General features: G+C 37.0%; 2 protein-coding genes across 9 annotated transcripts in view; both read left to right on the top strand.

Moving 5' to 3' along the window:
* Window positions 1–855: 855 nt before the first annotated feature.
* Window positions 856–10,092, top strand: plcxd2 (phosphatidylinositol-specific phospholipase C, X domain containing 2). The gene is made up of 4 exons (XM_056248793.1): window positions 856–1,165; window positions 2,632–3,098; window positions 6,826–7,067; window positions 9,660–10,092. Exons 1-4 carry the CDS (start codon window positions 1,066–1,068, stop codon window positions 9,811–9,813), a joined length of 963 nt encoding a protein of 320 aa, XP_056104768.1. The 5' UTR covers window positions 856–1,065; the 3' UTR covers window positions 9,814–10,092.
* A 3,348-nt stretch (window positions 10,093–13,440) lies between these two features.
* Window positions 13,441–24,634, top strand: part of phldb2b (pleckstrin homology-like domain, family B, member 2b) — a 43,997-nt gene continuing 32,803 nt past the window's right edge. For 5 of the 8 annotated variants that reach the window (XM_056249059.1, XM_056249053.1, XM_056249054.1 and 2 more), the window contains exons 1-4: window positions 13,442–13,736; window positions 21,542–21,610; window positions 21,679–21,802; window positions 23,618–23,800. In XM_056249059.1, coding sequence (XP_056105034.1) covers window positions 13,713–13,736; window positions 21,542–21,610; window positions 21,679–21,802; window positions 23,618–23,800 — 400 coding nt within the window. In that variant the 5' untranslated portion in view covers window positions 13,442–13,712. Of the gene's footprint in view, window positions 13,737–21,541; window positions 21,611–21,678; window positions 21,803–23,617; window positions 23,801–24,634 lie in introns of all 8 variants that reach the window. The other 3 variants (XM_056249058.1, XM_056249057.1, XM_056249051.1) reach the window with 2 other exon arrangements.

Here is a 24,634-nt window from a genome sequence, read left to right as displayed (position 1 = left end):
CAATGTCATATTGACATTAATCTCCAACGTCAGACAGACGTTGTATTGTGGTTGAAAATGAAAAACGGGTTGACGTCAGAAACCAACATCAGTCGGTTCATAATCTCTTTCATTTCCAACCAAAATATAACGTCTGTCCGACGTTGGATGTTGACGTCGGGTTCTGACGTCAAACCGAGACGTGAACTACTATTGGAATCCGGTCAATAATTGGATGAACTATCCTTTTAAGTTCTCCCTTTGAAGTGCTGAAGGCTTTGTCTATTTATGTTTATCTCTTAATCATTTACTGTAACTTAATAATGTCATGTTCAACAGTGAAAGGAAAACATAGATTTGCTTCTCTTGCTACGTTGCTATTATTCGGTCGACTTGGAGACAATCTATTGAGTGAATGCTTCAATGATGCGCTTATTACACTCACGTCTTGTTGACTCCCGCATGGCACAACATGTTACTTTCAGAAAGGGTCACTGAGCTAATCTTTTTTTTTAGTTAAGTGATTCAAAATATTTCAGTTACTTGGGAATCAAAACCACTACCGCATGTGCTTTTAAGCATTTAATTTTCGTGGTAGTACAATAATAAGTCTCCAATTTCAGCTCTTCACTGCAACAAATGCTGAAATGGATCACACTCATTGGTGGGGTCAGTAAGTCAAAAGTGTCCGTGCTCTTCAAACATTACAAGCTATATCCACTTGCAGTACTGGAGGTGAAGTCTCCCATCTGTTACCTGTCTAATGGGGAGAGAGAGGGCGGGGGTAATCAGCCCTGACCGAGACGTTTTAACGCCAGCAGGGAAGCAGGGAGGAGGATAAGGATTGTAATTTCAGTTTAAGAAGATTAACTTAGTAGAAGAGCTCGCTCTCCATCTGCAGTTTGCCTCACATATTGATGTTAGTATAATGAGTAAATCATTGTTATCTTGATTTAAATCGTGCGTTGATGCCGATTTTCTGTAATGATTTCGCGAGGAGTAACAATGTTTGCTGGATTAGCTTGGCCTGGATCGCTGTTGAATTGGCATCGTGCATGCTAGCGCTGAAACACTTTACTAGAGGAAATGAAGACACGACCCAAAGGCAGCACCTCTAACGCCGACTGGATGGGCTCCCTGTGCCCTGCCCTCACATCAATGCCCCTCAAGCACCTGGCGGTTCCTGGTGAGAGAACTTCTCTGACCTTTGACATTTCATTTAAATGAAATACTAAAGTGAATATTTAATTCAGTGGCGAATTCAAAAGTTGGCCATTTTCCAAATAGATGTAGCTAAGCCTATAATTTAAGAAACAACAAAAATTATAGCCTATAAGCGCAGTGTACTTTATTTAGTTAAAAGAGTGATTAAATGCAATTGTAGGGGTTTTCCTAGTTCCTATCAAAAGATACCAGTTTTGTCTTGTCCAAAACCAGGAAAACCAGTCGACAGCAAGTCAAAACAACCCAGTATTTTTTAGAGTGTAAATATGCTTACACTACCCTAAATTAATGAAAAGATGTGCTGTCCCAATCACCCAAACGTTGTGTCCCAATTACCCAAATATTGCCCCAAAAAAGGGTTTTGGCTCAGTTTACATAAAAGTGTATAACACATCCTTTCATTAAAATATAAACTTTTTTCCTGTTCAAATGGATAGGTAACATCTTCAGTATTACAGATATGTATCATGTGTTGGGCTGATGTTTTTAATTTATGGCAAGAAACCTCTCCATTCAAAAAGAAACCCTTCAAAAACTATCCCAATGACCCTCAATTCACCCCTATACCAAAGCACAAACAATGGAAAAATACTGCTTCTCAGCATCGTCCTGACTCCTGTGACATTAAAAACCTTGAAATGGAGAAGTTATCTTATCTCTTATACTCATGCAAACTCAATTTCCCTTCTTGAACCACAAAATCAAAAGATTAAAGAAAAATACATTGTAAGAACAAGGAAGTCAAATAATAAGTAATGTAGAATATAAAACATGGATAAGGAATAATATAAAATTATGAATAAATAATTAAATATTAATATAAATTGTATAATAATATGAATAAATTATTATTAAATCATTATTATTAAAGCAAGACACACACAGGTTGCTATATTGAGAATCCTTAGATCCTTCACATTAATTGATAATTTTAATAAAATATATAATTTAAATGTTTTATTTCTATGTTTTATTTATTTCTATTCCCTTTCTTTTTATATGTATTATATTTTAATTATATTAATAACATATTAAATAATAAAATATATTACACATTTTTGTTATTTTATATTTTATTTTTAAGACTTAAAATCCCCTCTATTAAAATAATAAAAAATTCTGTAAACTAAAAAAAAACTGTCACAATGACATTATAATCCTTTCAGGATTGTGAATGTTTCCCTTTTTTAGTGTTTCCTTAGAGGACAGTCTTAATGGTCAAACCTGTTTCTGTGATTTATTTTAATAGGAAGCAATTGATTATTGAAAGCTGGATTTTTCTAAATAAATCTTTCTAATAAACAACTTATAGTGTCATGACATAATGGCTAATTAACTGCAGAACTGTCAAGCCTGTTCCTTTTTTTAAATGCATATTGAAATGTTTGAATTTGTATTGATTCTGCCTTTGTGTTCATCATGTTTTAGGGTCTCATGACTCCTTCAGCTTCTGGGTGGATGAGCACGCTCCAGTCGGCCCAGACCAGAAAGCATATGTGAAGCACCTAGCTGCGATATTCCGCTTTCTTGCCAAGAAGGTGATGAAGAAATGGTCCATGACTCAGAACCTCACCTTCAGGGAACAGCTTGAGGGAGGAATACGCTATTTCGACCTGCGTGTGTCCACCAAACCAGGAGAACCAGGCCACGAGATATACTTTATACATGGGCTTTTTGGACACAAAGTACGTGATGGCCTTAATGACATTAACCATTTTCTGAACGTGCACAAGAAAGAGGTTGTTTTTTTAGACTTTAATCATCATTATGCAATGAGCGAGGAGCATCATCAATACCTAATCAAGATGTTGAAGGACGTGTTTGGTCACAAGCTCTGCAAGCTTGACGTGGTGGAGGAGATCACTCTAAACTATCTGTGGGAGAACAGGTACCAGGTGAGCTCAGGACGCCCCGTTGTGCATGTTAATAATGAAGGCTTTACATAAAGTAAAAATCTCGAAATGTGATTTGACGTGAAGAAAAAGCAGCAAAATCTGATGGGGTATTGTAGCCTAATGTTTAAAGAGTCAGACTGGTTACCTGAAGGTTGTGGGTTCAATCCTCAATAGCAGGAAAATGTAGGTGGGGGAGTGAATGAATAGCGATCTCTTCCACCCTGAATACCCACAACTGAGGTTTGCAGTGTGTGTGTGTGTGTGTGTGTGTGTGTGTGTGTGTGTTCACTACTCACTGCTCCTTATGTGTGTGCACGAACTTGGATGGGTTAAATGCCATACTTGGCCTTCATACATCACGTCACTTTCAATGATTAAGGGTGGTATAATAAGTGGATATATAAAACTATATAAATACTTGTGATAACAGTTAGGTCCATTTTGATGGGGGAGGGGAGACAGTGACACTAATAAGAAGATGTTGATTTTTTTAACACTTAAAAAAAGTTCCATGAAGAGATTAGGCGATCAGTCATACTGAAACTCACTACAATTAGTTGAAAAACAGCTGTCAAAAACTGGAAAATAAAACGTTACTGATACAAATGCCAGCTCTGTCTCATAGCACCAAATAAACAACCTTTTGACATTAATTCAGTCAGTTTATTGTCATATAAATGTGTGTTTGATCTGTCACAAGATGGACTGAAGACAGGATCAATAGTTTAATAAAACAAAAAGGCAGCGTGCGCTAACACAAATAATACCAGACAACAACTGAATGAAAAGGAGGATCTTAAATACACGGTGGTGATAAGACAGTGACAAACAGCTGTGATGATTAATGAGTGTCCATGACAACTAACGATTGGCGGGAGACTAGGAAAAATGGAACACGTGACTGATGTAAACCAACTGAAAACCAACTAACTCAACAGATTTGTGATAATCTGTATTTGCACCAACTATAATTCAATTCACATTTATTTGTATAGCGCTTTTCACAATACACATTGTTTCAAAGCAGCTTTACAGAAAATGCATGTCTGTCTACATTACAATTTAGAGTGCTCTGTTGTCAGAGGTAACTGTCTAAGTTATGCATTTCAGAAATGTACATAAACAAATCACACAGTTAGCTAAAAATTTATTAATTAAAACATTGTAATAATTTAAGGCAGAAACAATGAGCTCATTGAAGTAATGAATACAACAAATGATTATAGAAAATTGTAGCATTGGTACATGTTGATTCAGAGTTTGCGTCATCTGAAGTCCTTGCATGAGTTGTCGCCGTCTCTTCACAGGTGTTATGATCATCTGAAGTCTTCATAATAGGCCGGATCCATAAAGGCTATTCCAGAGTTTAAGAGCCAAATGTGAAAACGCTCTCCCTCCTTTAGTGGACTTAGATATTCTAGGTACTAGCAAAAGCTCAGAGTTTTGTGACCTTAAAGAGCGTGATGGATTGTAGGGCGATAGAAGATCAGTTAAATACACAGGAGCTAACCCGTTTTAGGTCAGTAGCAATACTTTGTAATTGATACGGAACTTAATAGGTAACCAGTGTAGAGATGATAAGATTAGTGTTATATGATCATTTTTTATTTACCTAGTAAGAACTAGCAGCTGCGTTTTGGACTAATTGTAGCTTGTTTATTGAGGATGAAGGACAACCAGCTAGTAATGCATTAGTAGTCTAGAGGTCATGAATGCATGAACTAATGACTATGGAATAAAGGGGAAATTGTGTGGGTTTAAATTTGACTCTTATACTAAATTTGTGTGTGAACTAGTGCTGACGTGCCGACTCTTTGTGTGTCTGTGGTGTGCTGCACCAAAGGGTCAGCTATTCCTGCTGTGTTCTGACCCTAATCACTGTCGGATTAACGTCTCACTTCCACTCTGATGGAGGAAGACAGGTGTACAAATGGCAAAAACTGGACACTCGCATCCATGCACTATTCTATTTGTGAACACCTTGAGATTAGCAGATTCTCATGTTAGTCTTTGTGGTCATACAGGAACTGATTCTGATTCTGCTAGTAACAGAAAAGGTGGTGAACCAAGATCTTAAATGTTCTGGCAGAGTTGCTGGTAACATATGTTTTTTAAATCTTCTTGAAAATGTGAGTGGTGTTTGCCTGTGTAGTAACAGTTCCATGAATGAAGGAAGTGGTTCTCAACCAGGGGGCCTCAGCAAACTTCCAAACTTGAAATTAAATTGTTAAAAAACAAGCATTAGAATAAGCCAAAATCTTTTTAGAATAAGCCCAAATCTAAAAACCAAGATATTTCTTATTTTAATTCATCCTCTAATTTCATTTTTCTTCGAAGAACCCAGATTCCCACAGTCCTGAAAAACATATAAGGAAGCCTTTAGCATAAAGTATACTTCTGTTTGCATGCGTATGCGAGGGTCTGCAAATTGTCACCATAGAATAGTACGCTCGCCGCGCGATTTTTGTAACTTCGGTCGGACAGCCACACTGAATTGTTTCACAGTAGAAAATGAAACTAAAGAGACGAAACAACAACAACAAAATACCAGAGACTGCAAACACATCAGACACCCACATTGACAAGCACTTGTGTGAGGTGGTTATGTGATAGACAAAACTTTAGTTTAAAAGAATACAAAGACATTTGTATCGGCCATAACTTCTGGAGAAAAATAGTGCAGACACTGGACGAAGATGAACCTTTCTAGAGCGCATGTGTCGACCGCCTTTGTTTGCACACGCTATCAAATGGTGACTGCATCCAAAAATCACATACTCTCTTGAGGAGGTACTTATTTTGAATTAGTAATTATTACTTCACGGCAGCTAAAAAGTATGTTCTATATACTATGAATGTAATATCCGGACGTAGTACATCTTAGAACTTAATGGGTATTTTTATAACGATTATACAATTTTTATTTAATATATTTTATCGGGTTGAAAATGCATAAAAAATGCTTTATAATCTTTAGTCCCTATCCAGTAAATCACACAAAACTGGAAAAGTCACGGAGCCATCGGATATTGTTGTGGACAATAAAAAAAGTTAAGAAACACTGGTCTATAGGATGTTGTGGATGGTTTCTATATGATTAAGAGGTTTTTTGAGTGGTTTTATCCAGTGGTTTATGGTGTTTCAGCCCGTTCTCATCCCAAGGCGTCATATACTGACGCTCTACATCCAACGCACATGGCACCCTTTAGCGTCAATATGAGACGCAGATATATGTGGGCCAGAAGGCGCCTCCTAGTGGTCTAACCCTAACACTACACCTACCCATAACCGAAGCGTGTTATATTGACGCTAAAGGGTGCCATGTGCGTTGGATGTAGACGCTTTGGCAAAAGCGTCAGTATATGACGCCTTGGGATGAGAATGCTTTGGGTGTTTACTAAGTGCCCACTTGCTAGAACCCACTATCAAGTCTCTAACTCTGGTCTCTAGATAAGGCTTTGCCTACTTCAATGTAAGTCTATGAGACACCTCTCCTTGATAATTCAGATAATTCATGACTGTCGTGAAACTGCAGGAGAAATGCACCAAGGTTTAATAATTTAATACAGATTGTTCACTAAGCTCAAATATGAGCGGTAGGCCTATAGCAAGCTTTTTGGAAGCACCACTATTAATATTAGCATTATCATCATTAGAGCCCATCATGTCATTTTGACTACAGAATAATGGCTCATTCAGTTTCTCAAGTTTGTATTTGGTTTCACAGGTCTTAGTGTTCTACCATCATCCATCTGCTGAGGGCTGCCCTGTGATGTGGCCTGGTAGTAAAATCCCCGCTCCATGGGCCAATACCACAGACACTACCAAGCTCATCAATTTCCTGGAGACCACGCTGGGTGAACGAGCCAAATACGGCAGCTTTCATGTATCTCAGGCCATTTTAACCCCACGTGTCAAGACCATTGCCAGGGGCCTGGTGCGGGGGCTAAGAAACTACCTGGTGGAGAGGTGAGTATTTAGGTTGAGGAAACATTTTTAACCTGGATTATTTAGGATGTGTTCACACTTTTAGTTTGGTTCTCTTGGTTCTTTTGGTCTGGACCGAAACAGAAAATAATACATTTAGTCCTGGTTCGCTTAGTGTTCACACTGTCATTTTTAAGACCGAACCTAAAGATACAAAAATATATATATATTTTGCGATGGACATCTTAAATTAACGAACATCTAATATATAAAACAATGCTGTGTTCTGGGCTAAATGCACTCATTGTATGTGTGTATGTATGATGGTATTTTGACTGAGAACTTGAATTTATAAAATGTGTAAAGGAGTCAAAACAGTGCCAGGAATTCCTCCGTTGCAAAAGAAAAGATCTGCAGCAAGGAAACAGCGTTGATGCTTGTATACCGAACTGTAAATGGCAACGTAGCTCCTATGCCGAAAAAAACCCAGGTATGCTTCAGCATTTTGTCCTTTTTAGGGTCGCATCTTGTAACATCACTTCCTGTCTTTGGTTCTTTAGATGTCTTTAGTCCGTGTCATGTTCATTTAAAGTCCCCGTGAACCGGAAGTTGCAAACGACTTTTCTCCAGTGTTGTGACGTATTTCCGAGAGAAACGGAATACTAAATGAGGCAAAATAGTGGGCGTGGCTTTTTTTTCCAACTAGCACCTGATTGGATCTAGAAAAGTAGGTGTTTTCATTCAGCCTGTCTACTGTCAGCTGGAGGGGCGTGGTTACGGATGTTAAGCAGACACCCAAACCGTCAAACTTACGTCATCAGGGAAGGTCCTCCAATGCAGAGGGGAGGGGAAATTTCAGATTTTGATTAAAGATTACGAAGCCAAAAAAAAATTTTTTGTGGATTGACTTGCATGGATGAATTGTTCACCACAAAACGATCAATTTAGGCTAACAAAGTAAATATGGTCAATTTTGAATTCATGGGGACTTTAAATCGAACCGCACCAGAGTTTGTTTATTCAAATGAACCGAGCAATCGCACCATGGGTTCGTTTTAATCGAACCAAACATGCCAAGTGTGAACACCCTAAAATAACTAAAACTAAATAAACTAAAACTTAATAAAACCTATATATTTCAAACATGTTTAAAAACAAAAACTAATAAAAATGACAAAACATGATACAAAATTACTTTTTTTTTTAAATAAAAATTATAATTGTAGATCTATGATACACACACACACACACACACACACATTCACACGGATATTGGAATAAACTATAAATGTTGGAATAATTTTAAAATGATCCACTAGGTGGCAGCCCCATATTTGCTAAGTGTCAGGAGGACCAGAGTGAGGAACCCTTCTGAGCACAAACATAATCTGTCATCACAATGAGGAGGTCCGGTAAGGTCCCAGACAATTTATTGAACCCAGGCTGAAGGGGGCCCCTCTTCAAGAGAAAATCCAAGGCCCCTTGAAATGAAGTGCAGGCTTTTGAGCAATAATATTTGCATATTATGTACAGTACATAGTATTCAGACTACATTTTGTATACTATTTTGAACATGGCCTACATGAACTTCCTAAATGAGTCAGAGGCTGTCTGACTTAATATGACATAGTGGCACATATACTGACCAACACAGAAGTATGGAACTCGTACGGTGTCTTAGCGGACATCCTGAGACAGCCGTCTCGGAGGAAGCTGTTTAACTCTGCCTGAGTGTGGATGTTGGATTGTTTATTATTCCAGGAAAAACACAGCCTGAGCTTCCCATTTCCTGGTTTTGTCCTGGCTGCTGCTGTAGATGGCTGTGGTGCTTGGGAAGTTTATTTCTAGTCTGAGCTGACCTTAAGTAGAACTAACTTTGTGATTGCTAAAACTACTTCAACTTCCCTGTAGATGAGTGCGGTTTTGTCATGTTGATTAAACATTGCATATAGTATTTATGCAAATCTATACAACCTAGAAAGTGTGTTTTGAAAGAAGTCTCTAATGCTTACCAGGGCTGAATTTATTTGATCAAAAATGCAGTAAAAACGGTAATGTTGCGAAATATTTGTACTATTTAAAATAACTGTTCTCTATTCGTAATATATTTTCAAATATAATTTATGATGGCAAAGCTGAATTTTCACCATAATTACTTCTACTTACTTAGAAATCATTTTAATATTCTGATTTGGTGCTCAAGAAACATTTTTATTTGTTATTATCATTGTTAAAAACAGTTGTGCTGCTTTGTGGAAACTGTAAAAAAAAAAAATCTAAATTAATTATTTGATGAAGAAAGTTCAAAAGAACAGCATTTATTTGAAAGAGAAATATATTGTAATCTTATAAATGTCTTTATTGTCACCTTTTATCAATTAAATGCAGTATTAATTAAAAGTATTAATTTCTTTCAACAACAACAAAAACATCTTCCTGACTCCAAACTTTTGACAGGTAGTGTAAAACATACTACCATACCATCTTTCATTAAAGAGATAAAGTGGAAAATGAGTGTAAATGCAGGCTTAATTTGTGTATGAGTACTATAAATCAGCATGTTATTAGAATATGCATTATTCAATGCATCCTACCCGTCTGTTCTTACATGCACTTCTGTTGTTTCTGTCACAGGAACCTTCCAACCATAATGACATGGGTGGGGGCACAAAAGCCAGGCATAGATGGGGTCAATATCATCACTTCAGACTTCGTAGAACTTGTGGACTTCGCAAGCACTGTCATTAGTTTAAATAACCTCCACCTTCCAGATCGGTCAGGCACATGACATTTTCTTTGACCACCGCAAAGACTGAAGTTGTGCTGACCACGAATAACTGGGATCACATGGAGGTCACTGCATGTGATTATCAAGAGGAGATGGATACCAAATAAGCTCTAAACTGGCCATTTTTTATATTTCATTCAACAGAGCTTTAAGTGCCATTAGTCTGATCATTTTACCGCAGCACGTTTACGTACTTTATGCATTGAAAAGAAATGTGTGTAATTATGATTCATATTTTAGAATGCATTTCAATAAATATTAAATGTTTATTCTGTCATATAAAAGTATATATGTTTTATGTTGCATCATGAAAAAGAAAGTATCCTGTGTTCTGTATGATCTCAGCCCTCAGACGGTGGAAGATGCGGACCATGGTCACGACAGGAACCACTTTTCTTTTACAGCTGGTGAAGAACAGAAATAAAGATTTTTTGTATTTTCTGTTGCCTCAATTTTCTTAGAAATTTGGCACTATAAAATACTGCTACGATGAATAACCATTTCGAATTTAATTAATACATCATTATTTTTTCTCTTATGAAAAGAATTATGAAAATATGGTGTTTTTTTACCAATAATTTCTTGTTGGTACAAAATATTTTTTTTTATAATTGCCACGATATGTTCAGAAATTTGTCACTGTAACAAATACTGCCATTATGGATAATAATATGATTAATATATCATTGGGTTTTTTTTCTCATTAAAGTTGTGAAAAAAATTGCATTTTTACCAATAAATATAGATTCTGTAACTTCCTATTGGTACAAAAATGTAATTTATAATTTGCCTTGATTTGTCTCTGAAATTTGGCACTATAATAAATACTGACATGATGCAATCATTTATAATATAATTTCTCATTAAAGTTATGAGAAGGGGGGGGGTACCAACGTGGGGAATATATATATATATATATATATATATATAAATATTTTAGTGTGATATAAGCATGACAGGCTTTGTGAGATTGACCCAATATAGCCCTTTAAATTAAATGCTGAAAATCTTTTTTTTTTTTCTTCTTTATGAGAATTAGGTGTAATCATCTTTGGTTAATCTCAGTTAATTTTTTTTGCTCTTCAGTATTAAAAAAAACTGTTCCTAGTATTCACAGAAATGATGTGAGCGGCTCCACATAAAGGGTCCTGCAGAGCGCAAGAGGTTCTTCCACACCTGCGCTTCCCTGTGATGTCCACATTCCAGTGACTGTTTTCTGTGGACTCTGGGATGGGAAGGACATCAGATAAAGATCAGGACCATGTGAACGAGTCCACACACAGCATTTGAATCCAATGAAGGAACAATTATGTGCTCAAAGCATGGAGGTATTTAGGAAGAGAGAAAGAAAGTGGAGACAGATCTAATCAGCACAGCTGCTCTCGTTCTCTTCAGCTTTAAAATCAGTTTTTTTTTCCGGCACCGTTATCGCAAAGGGAATGTTTCCCCTAGAGTTTTTCAGTTTGGATATTCATAATGAATTTTACGTGAAAAAAATGCAGTCCAGTTTTGAATCAGAAGACACACCATGGTCCAAACATCTACAAGTGCAAATACTTCTATGCATTTACTTCTTTGTAATTTCATCACAAATATTATCAACGTAACAATCATTAGAGTTACACTCAATGTCTCTGAACTGAAATAGCATAAGTTTGCGAAACATCTGATGATCATGATGTGAGATGTCCCAGAGAGCAAATTGAGCTTAGTTGAAGCAAGAACATCTGACTGTCTGTACAAAGAAGTCAAGATCAATTTCAATTTCAATTTCCTAGAAATAGTGCAGAATACTCCATATTTCTTATTTATTTTACATCACACTCTTAAAAACAAAGGTTCTTTATCTATGGTTCCATGAAGAACCTTTAACATACATGGAAACTTTCCATTCCACAAAAGGTTCAGACAGTGGGAAAATGTTCTTAAGATTATTAAAGTATTCTTCAAATTAAGAATGGTTATTTTAAGAACTGTTCGCTGAAAGGATCTTTGAGGAACCAAAAATGGTTCTTCTATGGCATCATGGTGAAAACCCCCATTTGCCCGTTTGGAAGCTTCATTTGTAAGAATTTCTTTGTTTTAAGTTCCAACATTTAGATTTTGAATACATGAATTTTAGTGGTCAGACTTTTGGACCCTTCTATATCAATGATTTGATAATTCCAAGCCTTAAAAACATTATGCCAGATTTTTGAGAAGCTCAAGACATGGTGACCTGGCCAATACATTTCCAAACTATGAGATGCTTTGTTCTTTCCATGAAAGTGTGCACCAGTGGTCTTTTTAAGACCTTGACAAACAAAATTCTTTCTCTCCATCCTTTGTTTCACACTCTGGGCTCTCCCTTTCTTCACTCCCTCTTTATTTCATTCCAGATCATGAAAGAATGTCAGGGGTTGTTTTTTCATGTCGGCAGAATGCAGTAACTTAAGTAAAGGGACACTAACTACAGTGTAATTACACGCCACTGTGGCCTTGTGGGTAACGACTGCTACAGTGGACATGCTGCAATGTTTTCTCCATCTCACTTAACACTCGTAGCTTCTGCCTTTTTGTTTGAGGGTCCTCCTGGGCTCCAGGGTGAAGGGAGGCTGTATGGGCAACACTGGCCATCTGTGAACTGACCAAAGGTCATCCAGTTCTCCATTCCCTCTGTTTGTCCAGCTCATTCGGGGACTGTAAAGAGTAATGATAGATTGTTTGATGGAGTTTTAGGAAAATATACATGCAGAGAGCAGGTGATTCCAAGCACTTTCTTTTAAAATAACAGCATTTGCAGTTGTATAAAACAGAGCTATTATTCTACCATTGCAGACAACCTTCACGTGGAGAGCTTGCTTATTTATTTAGTAAAAGGCATTGGTCTCGTTTCTGAGATAAGAAAAGCGTGGATGAGTGTGCGCTGGAGCATCCTGTTTACTGAAGAATTCAGCCACATGTGACCTCTAATCACAAATTGGATGTAGGGTGTGAACGACGGGGTGAGAATGTATGACACACATTGTAGACTCTGTATGTTAATTAAACAAATAGTTTCTCAGTGGATATTTTGAGTTGACAGCTGTAATTAACTTTTAGATAATTGTGAGCGGAGGAAGCTGCATGAAATATGGTTTATGAGGACACAAATGTGTATACTGACTTGGGTATTATCACGTAAACATGGTTTATGAGGGCACTTTCTTGATATAACAGTGTTTTGTTTTTGTTTTTTTGTTTGTTTTTTAAATGCAGAAACGTTTTCTGTGATGGGAAGGTTTAGGAGTAGGTTTAATGTAGGGGGATACACTGTAAAAAATAATCAATCAACTTGTACTTAAATGTTTAAGTTATTTCAACTTAAATTACATTAGGCTAACCTAAAAAAACGAGTTGAATCGTTAGAAAAAAGTTGAAAATAACTTATTTTGATGAGTTAAACCAATGTATTCTATCGATAATCTCTGATTAATTTCAAACTGCTGCTTTTTTTTAATGACAGATGAATGTTTTAACCCTTTGTGTCAACAAACAGTGCACTGTCAGTGCTGGCTGAACTGCACGCGCCGGGGGCTCCAATGCGCACGCGCACATCAGCGAACGGTCGAGTTCCAGCTGTTGCGCATTCCACAGAACAGCGGAGTCGCCGCTGGCCAAGAGCGACAGGACAGCGCCTTTCAGTCCCCAAAGTGCGACAAGACTGGTTTAATTTCTTTGGAAATTAATTATTATGGTCTGATTGTTTCAGTTGTTTTCATTTTTATCATCAACTGTCGGACTCGGCAGAGAGTTGGAGTTTTCAAAGAAGAGGAAATATTGAATAGGCTTTTCTTTTCTGTCATTGAGAGCGCGCAGGATATTTGGCGAAGAGCGCTGCGCACCTTTAGTAATAAGTGTCTTTGGAGTTGCTATTCAAGATGACAGACGTCGTTTCGGCAATGGTGAGACTTTTTATCATTTACAAGTAAAAGTCTGTTTAGCCTACTCAAAATAAGCGCACACTGTCTCTGTCTATAATGAACAGGGTGATTCTTTACTTAGGGACATTTACCTATAATATTGGAAGATTAAACTTAAGTCTATATTATACATCTCATACATGTGTGATGGATTGTTGTTATTGCAGTGATAGTGACGTCTAATGAAATTATCTGACTGGTTCGGTAATGACAAAAGCTATACAAAAATATAAATAATAATAAAGTCAAAAATATATAATATTGCTGAATCAACCTAAATACAATAATTTATACCAACAAAATTATTTTTGTGTTAAATCAAGTAAAAACAGCTCTTTAAGTTACCATTTTACAGTGTATTTTTATATCATGAATGAGTAAAAAAAATATATATATATATATTTCTGCTGTCCTGGCAGATGTGTTCACTTATGATCTATTTTATCACTTTCATTTCCACCATAAACCTTTAAAAAAAAACTGTCTGAAAAATTGCTTGTTGTGATGGTAATGACAGCAGTACTGTGACTCAGTCTTCTCTATAAATAAGTATACATGGAAATATCAAATTAATTAAGAAATATTATTTTCTTTTTTAAGTGTCCCTACCTGAATCATTCAGTACCTGTTTGGTGATGCCTAATGGTTAAAGAAACTACTAAATGTGACTGATAATGTTTATTTTGGCTGCAGTCTTGACCGAATTTTGGCACATTTGGCATGTGTTGTCTGTGGAATTCATCATGGGCACTGAATCATGACTCTAAGAGATTGGCATCATATAAACATCAAACACCAGAGACAATGATAGCCTTCTTTTAAACAAACCTGAAAGAAAACAGGTAAAGAACTTGTGCCATGAGGTGGGATTTCATTGTCTCTGACAAAAAAAAAGAATCAAACAAATTGAACCGAACAAACAACTGAAGGTTTATAGTTGTTTTTGTGCATTGTTTTGTTTGTTTGACTTAAATGACCTATGCACTGTGCAAAAACAATAGCGTTAGAACCCTCAAACCAGATGTTACGGTTGTAAAAACACTGCCCATGACACTCAGCACACAATTGTTATGAGTTACATGCATAAGAGCAGCAATTATTTCATGAGTCACTGCGAGATGATGAAAAGATTTAAACATGCAGGCAGACGAGAGGGATGCAGATGCTATTAGTGAACCAGATGCTATATGGTTGTGAAAACATTGGACCCGTCACTCAACACTTTTACAATCGGCTCAGGTGTGTTAACCTGTGATCCAGCTGACTTACAGAGCTCTCACTGGCGGACAGGTGGGAAATCATTGTTGAGTATGGTGCAGATGTTACAAAGACTAAAGACAGTAATTGCACGTGTTGAGTGATGATTCTGTCAATCAGTTGCGACAAGAAAAAAACATCTGCATGAGGTCTGTGAAGAGAGTTTTAATAATTAAAAGAACCTTTAAAGTGAAAATGTCTCATGGATGCAACAGGTTCTTTATGAAACCATAGATTCCTGTAAAGAACCTCTATTTTTTAACCCTAAAATTACATTTTAAACAACAACAAAAAAAAATCAGTTTAAAAGTTTTATATTGTTACTTTTTTTTTTACTTCGTCTGAATGGTACGAAACTTGGTGGCTTTTACAGCAATTGCTTTATGAACACAGAAAAATTTGGACATGATTAGAAAAGGCTAAATGGACAATGAAGTAGTCTTTGATCATACCTAAATATATATCCAAATGCAAAACCTATTAAAAGTAAGTAATAATGTCTGAATATACTCTTAAATGCAACTAGGAATACACAATGGCTAAGGTATTTAAATACCTTTTCTCCATTTTTAACTTAATCACTGCATGAATTGAAAATAATATGATTTTTTTTCTTTTTATTTGCATTTTATTAAATAAATGGTGCATCATTGTGGTTTACAATCTAGTTCCATAAAAATCGCCTCAAAATACAAAATATTAAGGAATAAATATTATTGAAACAAAATATAGAACATTAATTTGACTATATTTTTAATATGAAGAAGTAGCCAACTGAATTATAGTGAGAGTGCAGGAGGATTTAGTGAATGTTAATGTAATGTCAAAAATGTCAAATGTAATAAACAGAAAAACAACAACAATCATACAGTGTAAAGAGTTAGCTTTAATTTGTAAACTGACCTATTAAAGTGGCTTTACGTATAAAAAGCTCTATTATGATGGTAATGGCTTCTTCAAAGAAATCTTAGCTTGAGAGGAATACTGTTAAAATAATATTACGTAAGGTTTTGCAGCCTAATGTGGATTTCCTTACGGTTCTTATCCCTGCAGCCAGATGCAGCTGTAACAACATTCCACACTTTCATTTGTTAACTTTGGAATTTGGGACTAATGACTTGAAAGGTCTTAATATGTTTTTTCAGACAATTTTAAAAATCTTGCATTACAATGGTGCAGGCGAATTATTATTCAGTTCCTCAAGTCGTTTATTAAAAAGCAAAATAGCTGCGAGTCACATTTGCCCTATACCGCTACAAACTGTTCCAAATTGCTGCCGTAATTACAGTCTTTATAGCTAACTATTGTTATTTTTAAACATAACAGCATTAATATCACCCTCCTTATGCAACATAATGATTTTCAGTGGTCTGATAGTCAGTGAAAGACTATAGAAGGAGAGGAAACTCAAAACAGAGAGTGGTTTGTCTACCTAAAAGATCTCGCATCATTGAGTGTGTCCAGAGGAAGCAAGGGGGCTGCTTCAACCCTTGGTTTATGAGCTGCATGCCATGAAGGGAATCCCATATTAAGCTGAGGTCCAGGCACAATGAGATCATTGTCACATGATGTGACAGACTGGACTAAATAAGCAGCGCTGCTTTGTCACCTTCGAGAGATCAGATGGGCTTTCTATGCTGATATTGTTAAAGATGCGAGTGTGTAAACTGTAATCAAAAGATAATGACCCCTGATAAAAGGTAAGCATGTCATGGCATCTCTTTAACATGACACTATAAATTCAGAGCCAGCACAAAGCCTGCATTCACAATCTTTTAACATCTCTTATTTGACTTTTTTTTTTTATTGGACTGCCAAAGATTAAGACATTTCATTTCCAAGATAATAACTGGACCTCGACGACATGTGATGAGGTCATGTGATAATGTAACATGCATATGTTTTAAACTTTTATCATAGCAATAAGGCACAAGAAGCCATGGTTTACAGTGAATTTACAGCTAATGGGAGTTGTTAGGCACGGCACTGAGAGGAGTGCCTAAAACCCCCTTGGCTGTTCTAAATTCACTGTAAAGCCCGGTTTCACAGGGCTTATTGCTTTTAAAAAAGGGCTAGTCAATACAATCAAATACTTATTTTAATGAGGTCACAGCCAGGTTTGTAGAGTTATTTACAGCGGCTTCGAACGCAGCCCAACCAATCAGAATCAAGGATCCGTTTTATAATGTGCTATAATGACTAAACATTTTTATTTTGAATAGCCATAGAAGAACCATTTCGGGTTCCCCAAAGAGCATTTCAGTAAATAACTCTGAAAGGAAGCATTTTTCCATGGGTGAAGACCAATTTAGTAATCTAAGATCCTTGCAATTGAAAGGATCCATCAATGTCAATGTTTTAAAAGTGGCAGTATACAGTAAATAGTTAGTATTCCTTTCTGAAAATAGCCCCTATATAGGGCAAAAAGATGAACCCAGCCATCACAACCAAGACCAGCCTACGTCAAACGCATTTGGAAATGACCTGGAAAGCAACCATGTTTCTGCCAGAGTTCTTGTTAGATCTGATGAGGGAAAGGAATGAAAACAGGGGGAGGTTGACAGACCGTTTCCCTTTTTAAATCTCCCACCCGTCCGCCGAAATGCTAAACTTGTGTGTGGCTGTCACCACCCGTCCTGCAGCTCTGGGTGAGACTATGAAATGTGTGATCCTTCTTTGATCGTCCCATGTGCGTTACAGCTGAGCTGATGGAGTTGTCAGGAATGTCCTCCCACATCATGCCTTGCGTAAAGCAAAAGGACTCAAAAAGCCCTTTGTGTAAGATTTTGGCCTTGTCTGCTCCTTCTGTTTCTTCATCATAGATCTGACGTCTCAATGTTCTCGTAACACTTTTGTCTTTCTCTCCACAGTCTTATCTTTCATCCTGTCTCAGTGGCTCATAAAACAAATGTTGTTTTCAAATTAACACTCTCCCCCTTTTCCTTCCCCCATTTGATTTCTTTCCTGCATGTTAATAACCCACTGCAGTCTTTATGAAAGATCTGGCTTCTTTGTTTGCTGTGGATGTCTGAACATGCCTGAACATTGCAGCTTTTACCTGCATCAAGAGGTCTTGACGATTAAAGCCATAGTCAGGGTCACCTAACAAAAGATCCGCCTGTGTGTAAACAGCAAACCTGCTCTTATCGCCCCACAGTTGCCCACATCTATAATCCTAAGAGCTGATTGGACGGAGAGGTGCTAGAGAGGAATGCTGGTATTTTCATCCTGGGGTGATATACCCAAGTAGTTCTCAAAAGCAAAACACTGGGACATTCCTGCAGGAGCATGCCTGTCTACCTGTCTGGAAAGAGGGCAAAGAAAGTTGAGGAAGGGGATTATGGTTCATGTGCATGTTGTTGTTGAGCTATAAAGTTGGTCATGTTATTGTCAAGTGCCCCCTTGGGATGTGGCCAAACGTGAACTTAGGGTCTAAAAGTTCTTTAAGGACTTAAGTAACATAAAGTTAACCCTTTTCAGAGAGAATTAACCTTAGTTTGAATGCAGTGAACACAGTAATGTTTCATTTCTGTTTATTTTAAATCAAGAGAGTTTATAGTATAAATAACCTACACTACCGTTCACTACTGAAAGAAATTAATAATTTTATTCAGCAAGGAATCATTAAAAACTTCTACAGTATTTCAAATAAACTGTTGAACTTTCTATGCATCAAAGAATCCACAAAAACATTAAGAAGCACATGTGTTTTCAACACTGATAATAATAAGAAATGTTTATTGAGCACCAAATCAGCATATTAGAATGATTTCTGAAGGATCATGTGACACTGGAGATGATATAACACTAGAAAGTTACAACATTTTGAAATATACTGAGACAGAAAACTGTTCTTTTAAATTGTAATATTTCACAATATTACCATTTTTACTGTATTTATATTCAAATAAACGCAGGTTGTTAAGCATAAAAGACTTCTTTCAAAAACAATATTAAAATCTTACCGACCACTAATTTTGAACAGTTTAGTGTATACCGGTACACAGGCCTAAAAAGTTTGACAAATTTCTCATTCCTTGCATGTTTGTTTGATAAATATTTTATTGAGGCAAATGTAAATGTCTGTTTTATATAAAAAAAGCTTTATTAGTGTGCTAAATTAAAAAAAAAAAATGTTATGACTACTTTAAAAAAAACATCATAAATCTTACAGATTCTGCAAGGGGTAGCAGAACTGTAGCCTACTGCTAACATGTTACTAATATAATAAACAGAAATAGTATAGAAGCATGGTTGTAGGTGCAATCTGATTGGACCCTGGCGTGTGGATTGGAAATTAGGGTGTTTGAACAGCAGTGACCTCATTCAGGAAGTCAGTTTTGTATCTGAGGAAACGGGAACAGCGTGAGGCGGTAATGGTCAAATATTCCTCTCAGGCTGAGTAGGAATAGCACATTAAAGTATAAGAATGGCTGTTCTCAGGTCTGGAGAAACCAAAAAAAGTATATGTGGGCACTTAAGAAACTTAAATGTATTGCAAATATTTTTATTTTAAAAAATGAGCACAAACAATCTTTTGAAGCAAACTATTTTACAAAAAGATGTTTCTAGGCCGGGGTTTAAATTTTGAAACATGAAGGAAACTAATTTCATACAGTACATCCTAAAAATCTTAATGTAACTAATTTGCAAAAATGGCTCAGAAAACTGAGGTTAGTTCTGCAGTCTAGCATGGCATCTGCAACCACTTGGTTTGATATTTTGTTTTGAAATTATTACATTAAGTGTCTATATAAATTTTGGGGCATATGTATACATGTTTATGTGTCTGTTTGGGTGAGTTGGGTTAGCTGCAATGTACTGTATGCGGGCCCCTCCTCTCTATGGTAACTGCATGTCAGCAGTCAGCACCAAGGCAAGGGCCATTTCTCACTAAAAATCCAGTGGCATGGTATGCCAAACACTCCCAGTGACTCATGGGAAATAGTAGACATAGAAAATTCTTGCCTTTTCCTCCCACTCTCTTTTTTGCCCTTTTGGAATTGTTTTCACACACATTCCAACCTATGTTACGTGTGGCGGCTGGATTAGAGAGTGTGAGTGTTCACTCGATGTTTATGGCCCTCAGGGGCTCTTTGTGAGTGTCTATTAATGGTATCTATCTTGTTACTGGACTGTCATTTAACATAATAGCTTTTTCCTTACCTGGATACACTCAATAGTGTTTAAACTAGAACTGAAAGATAACCAGCAATTGTTTGCTAATGTAAACTTCACATGATCTAAACCAGCATTTTGCAGTATTATTTAAGTATAAATCTCTAAACATCATAGACAAGTCTTCCTTCCAAGGAACGCAAACAAATTTTTAAAGAATGTTCATGTTGCTCTTCTCCATATAAAGTTAAAGGTTTTTTTGAGGCACTTTTGAGCTCTAAAAAAAAGACAAAAGCACAATATAAAAATATTTACTTATATGATTATGAACTAAATTCCAGTTCTTCTGAATCCACAGACCTACACTGATGTCCCTTATTCACAGAAAAAATATTTCCCTTCCACCAGACCTTTAAAATCATATTTGGGTTTCTTTAGCATCAAATAGAAAACCGTAATTTTTTTACTGTATTTTTGGTCAATTCGCATAAGAGACTTCTTTAAAAAAAAAAAAAAAAAATCTTCATGACCCCAAACTTTTGAATGGTGTAGAAGGAATATAAACCTTTTATGCATTTTTTTGTAGCTTGACAGTGTCTGCATTTACTTTTATTGTATGGGAAAAGAGTAGTATGACCATGCAGCTAAACTTAGTGTTCCACTTAAAAACAAATAAAGTCTCTGAGGGGGGATTTAAAGGGATAGTTCACCCAAAAACCAAAATTGTGTCATAATTTACTCACCAACATGTTGTACCAAATTTATTTCTTCTGTTTAACACAAAATATATTTTAAAGAATGTTGGTAACCAGACAGTTAAAGGCACCCATTGACTTCCATATTATTTTTTTCCAACTATGGAAGTCAATGGCTACCGTCAACTGTTTGATTACCTTCTGTAACACAGTTCGTTGTTGTGGGAAGAAGGAGGCTGGAACCGGCAAACATTTAAAGACTTCAATAAATAAACCAACAGATTCAAAATGAAAGTAAAAGACAGCAGCCCCTCACGGACGACTGCTGTCACATAAAACACAACATAAGTCCAGGCCTGTTCCTCTCTCTATCTTCACTGTCGTCGCTCATCCTTTATGCTTCCGCTGCTCCGTGAGAGATACGAGACCGGTGCGTCGCACCATTATCAATCACGCCACCGGCCTCGCGCCGTTCTCTCACGGCCCTCAGCCTCGTCCTGGTCGCCACACCATCATTCTTTAAAATATCTTATTTTGTGTTCAACAGAGGAAAGAAACTCATACAGGTTTGGAACAACATGAGGGTCAGTAAATGATGACAAAATTATAATTTTTTCGTGAACTATCTCTTTAAGTTTGTAAAGCCTTTGACGATTACATTTAAAGTATGTGCATGTTTAAAACATATCATCCCTTTGTTCTCCTTGTGTGGTACAGGATACACAGTCAAACTGCCCAGCGAGTGTCCTCGAACCGGAGTCAGATCAGAGCCTTGGTTCTCCTAAGGTTAGTGGACCAATCGTTCAGCTTTTCTTTGAGGTCAGAACTGTTAATGCTCTAATGCTCTGTTTTAGAGTCCACCACTGGACCTGATTGACACAGGAAAAGGACTGAAGGTACAAACAGCGACCCCTCACCTAGTCAGTCTGGGAAGCGGAAGGCTAAGTGTGGCCATTACTCTGCTACCTCTAAAGGAGGGTATGTGGGTTTTTTTCTCTCTGTTTGATTTTACCTATCTCTCGATCGCCCTCTCTCACACACACAACCCCAAATAACCATGAACAATGGCCTGCAAAGAATAGATCTGTAAATAAGACCCTCTGTCTATGTATGCCTTCATGAAACAGTGGATACATGTGGCTTTTATTGTTAGTGCACTTATCATAGGGAAGAGGGTGGAATGATGGGGATTTTCTGATGCAAATATTCCCAAAGCAGGAACCCAATACGTCTTACCTTAAAGAAATGTAAGGCGGCAGAAAGACAGGTCCACCTGTCTCTGATTACATACAGCTGTCAGGCTCGTCTTAATGACACAACATCAGCAAACATAAAGCTCCCACTCATTCCTCACCCCTCTTATCATGGTCACCATGGTAAACGCTGGAATGCAATCTCAGAATGGCTCAGGAAATGAAGTGTGCAACCTATCAGAATAGGGACAGGACAAGGAGTCAAGCTGACTTCCTCCCAGTGGGACTGAGTAATAAAATCACAAGTATTACAGTTCTGCCATAGTGCTGGACACACACAAAGACTTATTTAAACTTGCTATTTTAAGGCAGTCTAATTATGTTTTGATTTAAAAAGAGCAAATATTTGAACATATCCGTTAGTAATAGACTGTGAGGTGTTGAAGTAAAACTGTATGGGGGTGATTTGCGTCACTGGTTGAGTGTGTGTGAGCCAGCAGAGGTCAGAGAAGAGTGGAAATGTTAAAAACACACACACCAATCATTGGAAAAGTATTATTTTCTTTCATCAATTTGTGAGGTGGTTGATTTCAGGTTGATGAAATTCATCAATTTTAGAGCTCGAACAAGTGTATCCTGCAAATAATATTTCAATCCTTTTGCGTTAGCTTGCGAAAACTTTTGCATTTCCTAACAAAACTTTTGCGTTCTCTTGCAAAACTTGTGCAGTTTCTCGGGGGAATGCAAAAAATTTGTGAGCGATTTTTATTCCCATCTCATATTTTTTCCATCATAATGTCCCCTGATAATGTTCCGTAATATATACTTAAGGTTTGTAGGATTGAGATTAGTTCTGAATCTATTTATTGACTGCTTTTTCATATGACAATGCAATTAAAATTACATATTTACAACAGTTTTATTGTATGAAATATGAAGAAAAAAATCTAATATTATAAAAAAAAAATATTAATGATTACTGTTTAAAATATTGAGGTGACTGACAAAATCCTGTGAGTAAGGGGCCGTTTACAACTTAAACTTTTTATGCGCTTTGGCCGTTCATTTACACAACAACAGCGTTTTGGGGGCCAGAAAACACAAACCTTTGATTCAAACTGCAAGTTTTTGAAAACTATGTCGTTATTGTCGCCGCGTAAACTACAAAAACATGAATTTATGAAAACAGTAACGTCATGTGCATGCGTATTATGTGTTCAGTCGCGTAGTGTTTTTTTTTACAAAGTGACATCGCCACCTACTGGCCTGGCATGCATAATACAGTGGTTTTAGTTGTTTTCGCTGATCCGTGTGAACGGGATCATTTTGACAACGTTGTCGTCTATTCGCGAAAAACTCAAAGGAAAAACGTTTCTGTTTTTAATACATCGCTGTCGTGTAAACGTATCCCAACACACCCTAAATAATTAGAATATTTTTTTCTAGTAACTGTCTTACAGATGAACTGATTTAAAACATAGATATCCACACTGCATAACTACAAATGTATTTATTTACAGTCTTTATTTCTTACACTCCAGATTAATTTAAATCCTCAGTAAATGCTTCATACTTCATATTTAGTTGATTTTTATTACAGGAGTGACACGCATAGGCCGTGACGATGCCCCTGTACCTCAGGACATCACTATTGAGGGTCCTGGCATTGAAGCAGAACACTGCAGGATTGAGAACAGACGAGGGTTCGTCACTCTTGACCCATGCGGACACCTGTGTTCGCTCGATGGAGTCCCTGTTACCAGACCCACACAACTCACGCAAGGTAACCACAACAGAATTATGACTGCAGCACTTCAGCGCATTTGAAAAAGTGCAAAATGCATTTACAACAAAGAACCATCATGCATTGCATGCATGTTTTTGTTTGTTTGCTTTGGAAAACACCGTGTCTGAGTAAATGAAAAGGGGAAGAGGTTTATGACCTGGGAATGAAGTTTGTTATAGTGGAAATGCATGATGTGTCTATCCAGCAGGGTTTTGGTTTTGGACGTCAATCAGAGTTTAATTGGTGTGGTTTTGGATCTTTTCTTAATGCGACACTGTGACTCAGAGCTCCCAGAAGCGTTAGAGTAAGCTCCCGAGCTCAGCTTTTCAACCCAAGGTTGTATTTTCCCATAATTCCTGCATTCTTTAGCCTCACCGAGTTCCTCAACAAATGATCCATCATTCTCCATGCTCATTTTCTTTCACATCTCAGTGAGAGCGAGTCAGATAAACATTTACCAGACTTATTCTGACACTCTTCATTCACGAAATGCAAATATTGACAGCATTGCGAGATGGGTCCTCAACTTCTGTCTTTGTTTCTGTTGGAGGGAATGTCAACAGGCACGACTGTGATGCAAATTAAAACAAATTTCTTTTCGTTTTTGAATGTTTTTAGAAGAGAGACCCAGTTGTGAAGGAACTCATATTATACATCTGCATTGCAACAAGCAGCCACATGCTAGTTAAAAGGATGCTCTGCTGTCAATGAGAAAAAACTAGCATATTTGAGGCTAACCTCCCGTAACTCTAAATGCTTTGAGCACAGAAGCTATAAGACTGGTAATAATCAGCAGAGCTCAGTTAGAGGTCGATTCCACCTCCACCACTC

This window comes from Rhinichthys klamathensis, unplaced genomic scaffold (genome assembly GCF_029890125.1).
Source record: "Rhinichthys klamathensis goyatoka isolate OS25496 unplaced genomic scaffold, OSU_Roscu_1.1 h1tg000059l_1, whole genome shotgun sequence".
Taxonomy (NCBI): Eukaryota; Metazoa; Chordata; class Actinopteri; order Cypriniformes; family Leuciscidae; genus Rhinichthys; species Rhinichthys klamathensis.
Note: the sequence above shows the minus strand (reverse complement) of the source record. Positions and strands in the feature narration are given on the sequence as shown.

What these genes read in the sequence shown, in the direction of transcription:
- plcxd2 (XM_056248793.1), top strand. Translation starts at nt 1,066, where the DNA reads ATGAAGACACGACCCAAAGGCAGCACCTCTAACGCCGACTGGATGGGC. An exon ending in CAAGCACCTGGCGGTTCCTG is followed by an intron (nt 1,166 to 2,631) that starts GTGAGAGAACTT and finishes ATCATGTTTTAG; the next exon opens with GGTCTCATGACTCCTTCAGC. An exon ending in TGTGGGAGAACAGGTACCAG is followed by an intron (nt 3,099 to 6,825) that starts GTGAGCTCAGGA and finishes TTGGTTTCACAG; the next exon opens with GTCTTAGTGTTCTACCATCA.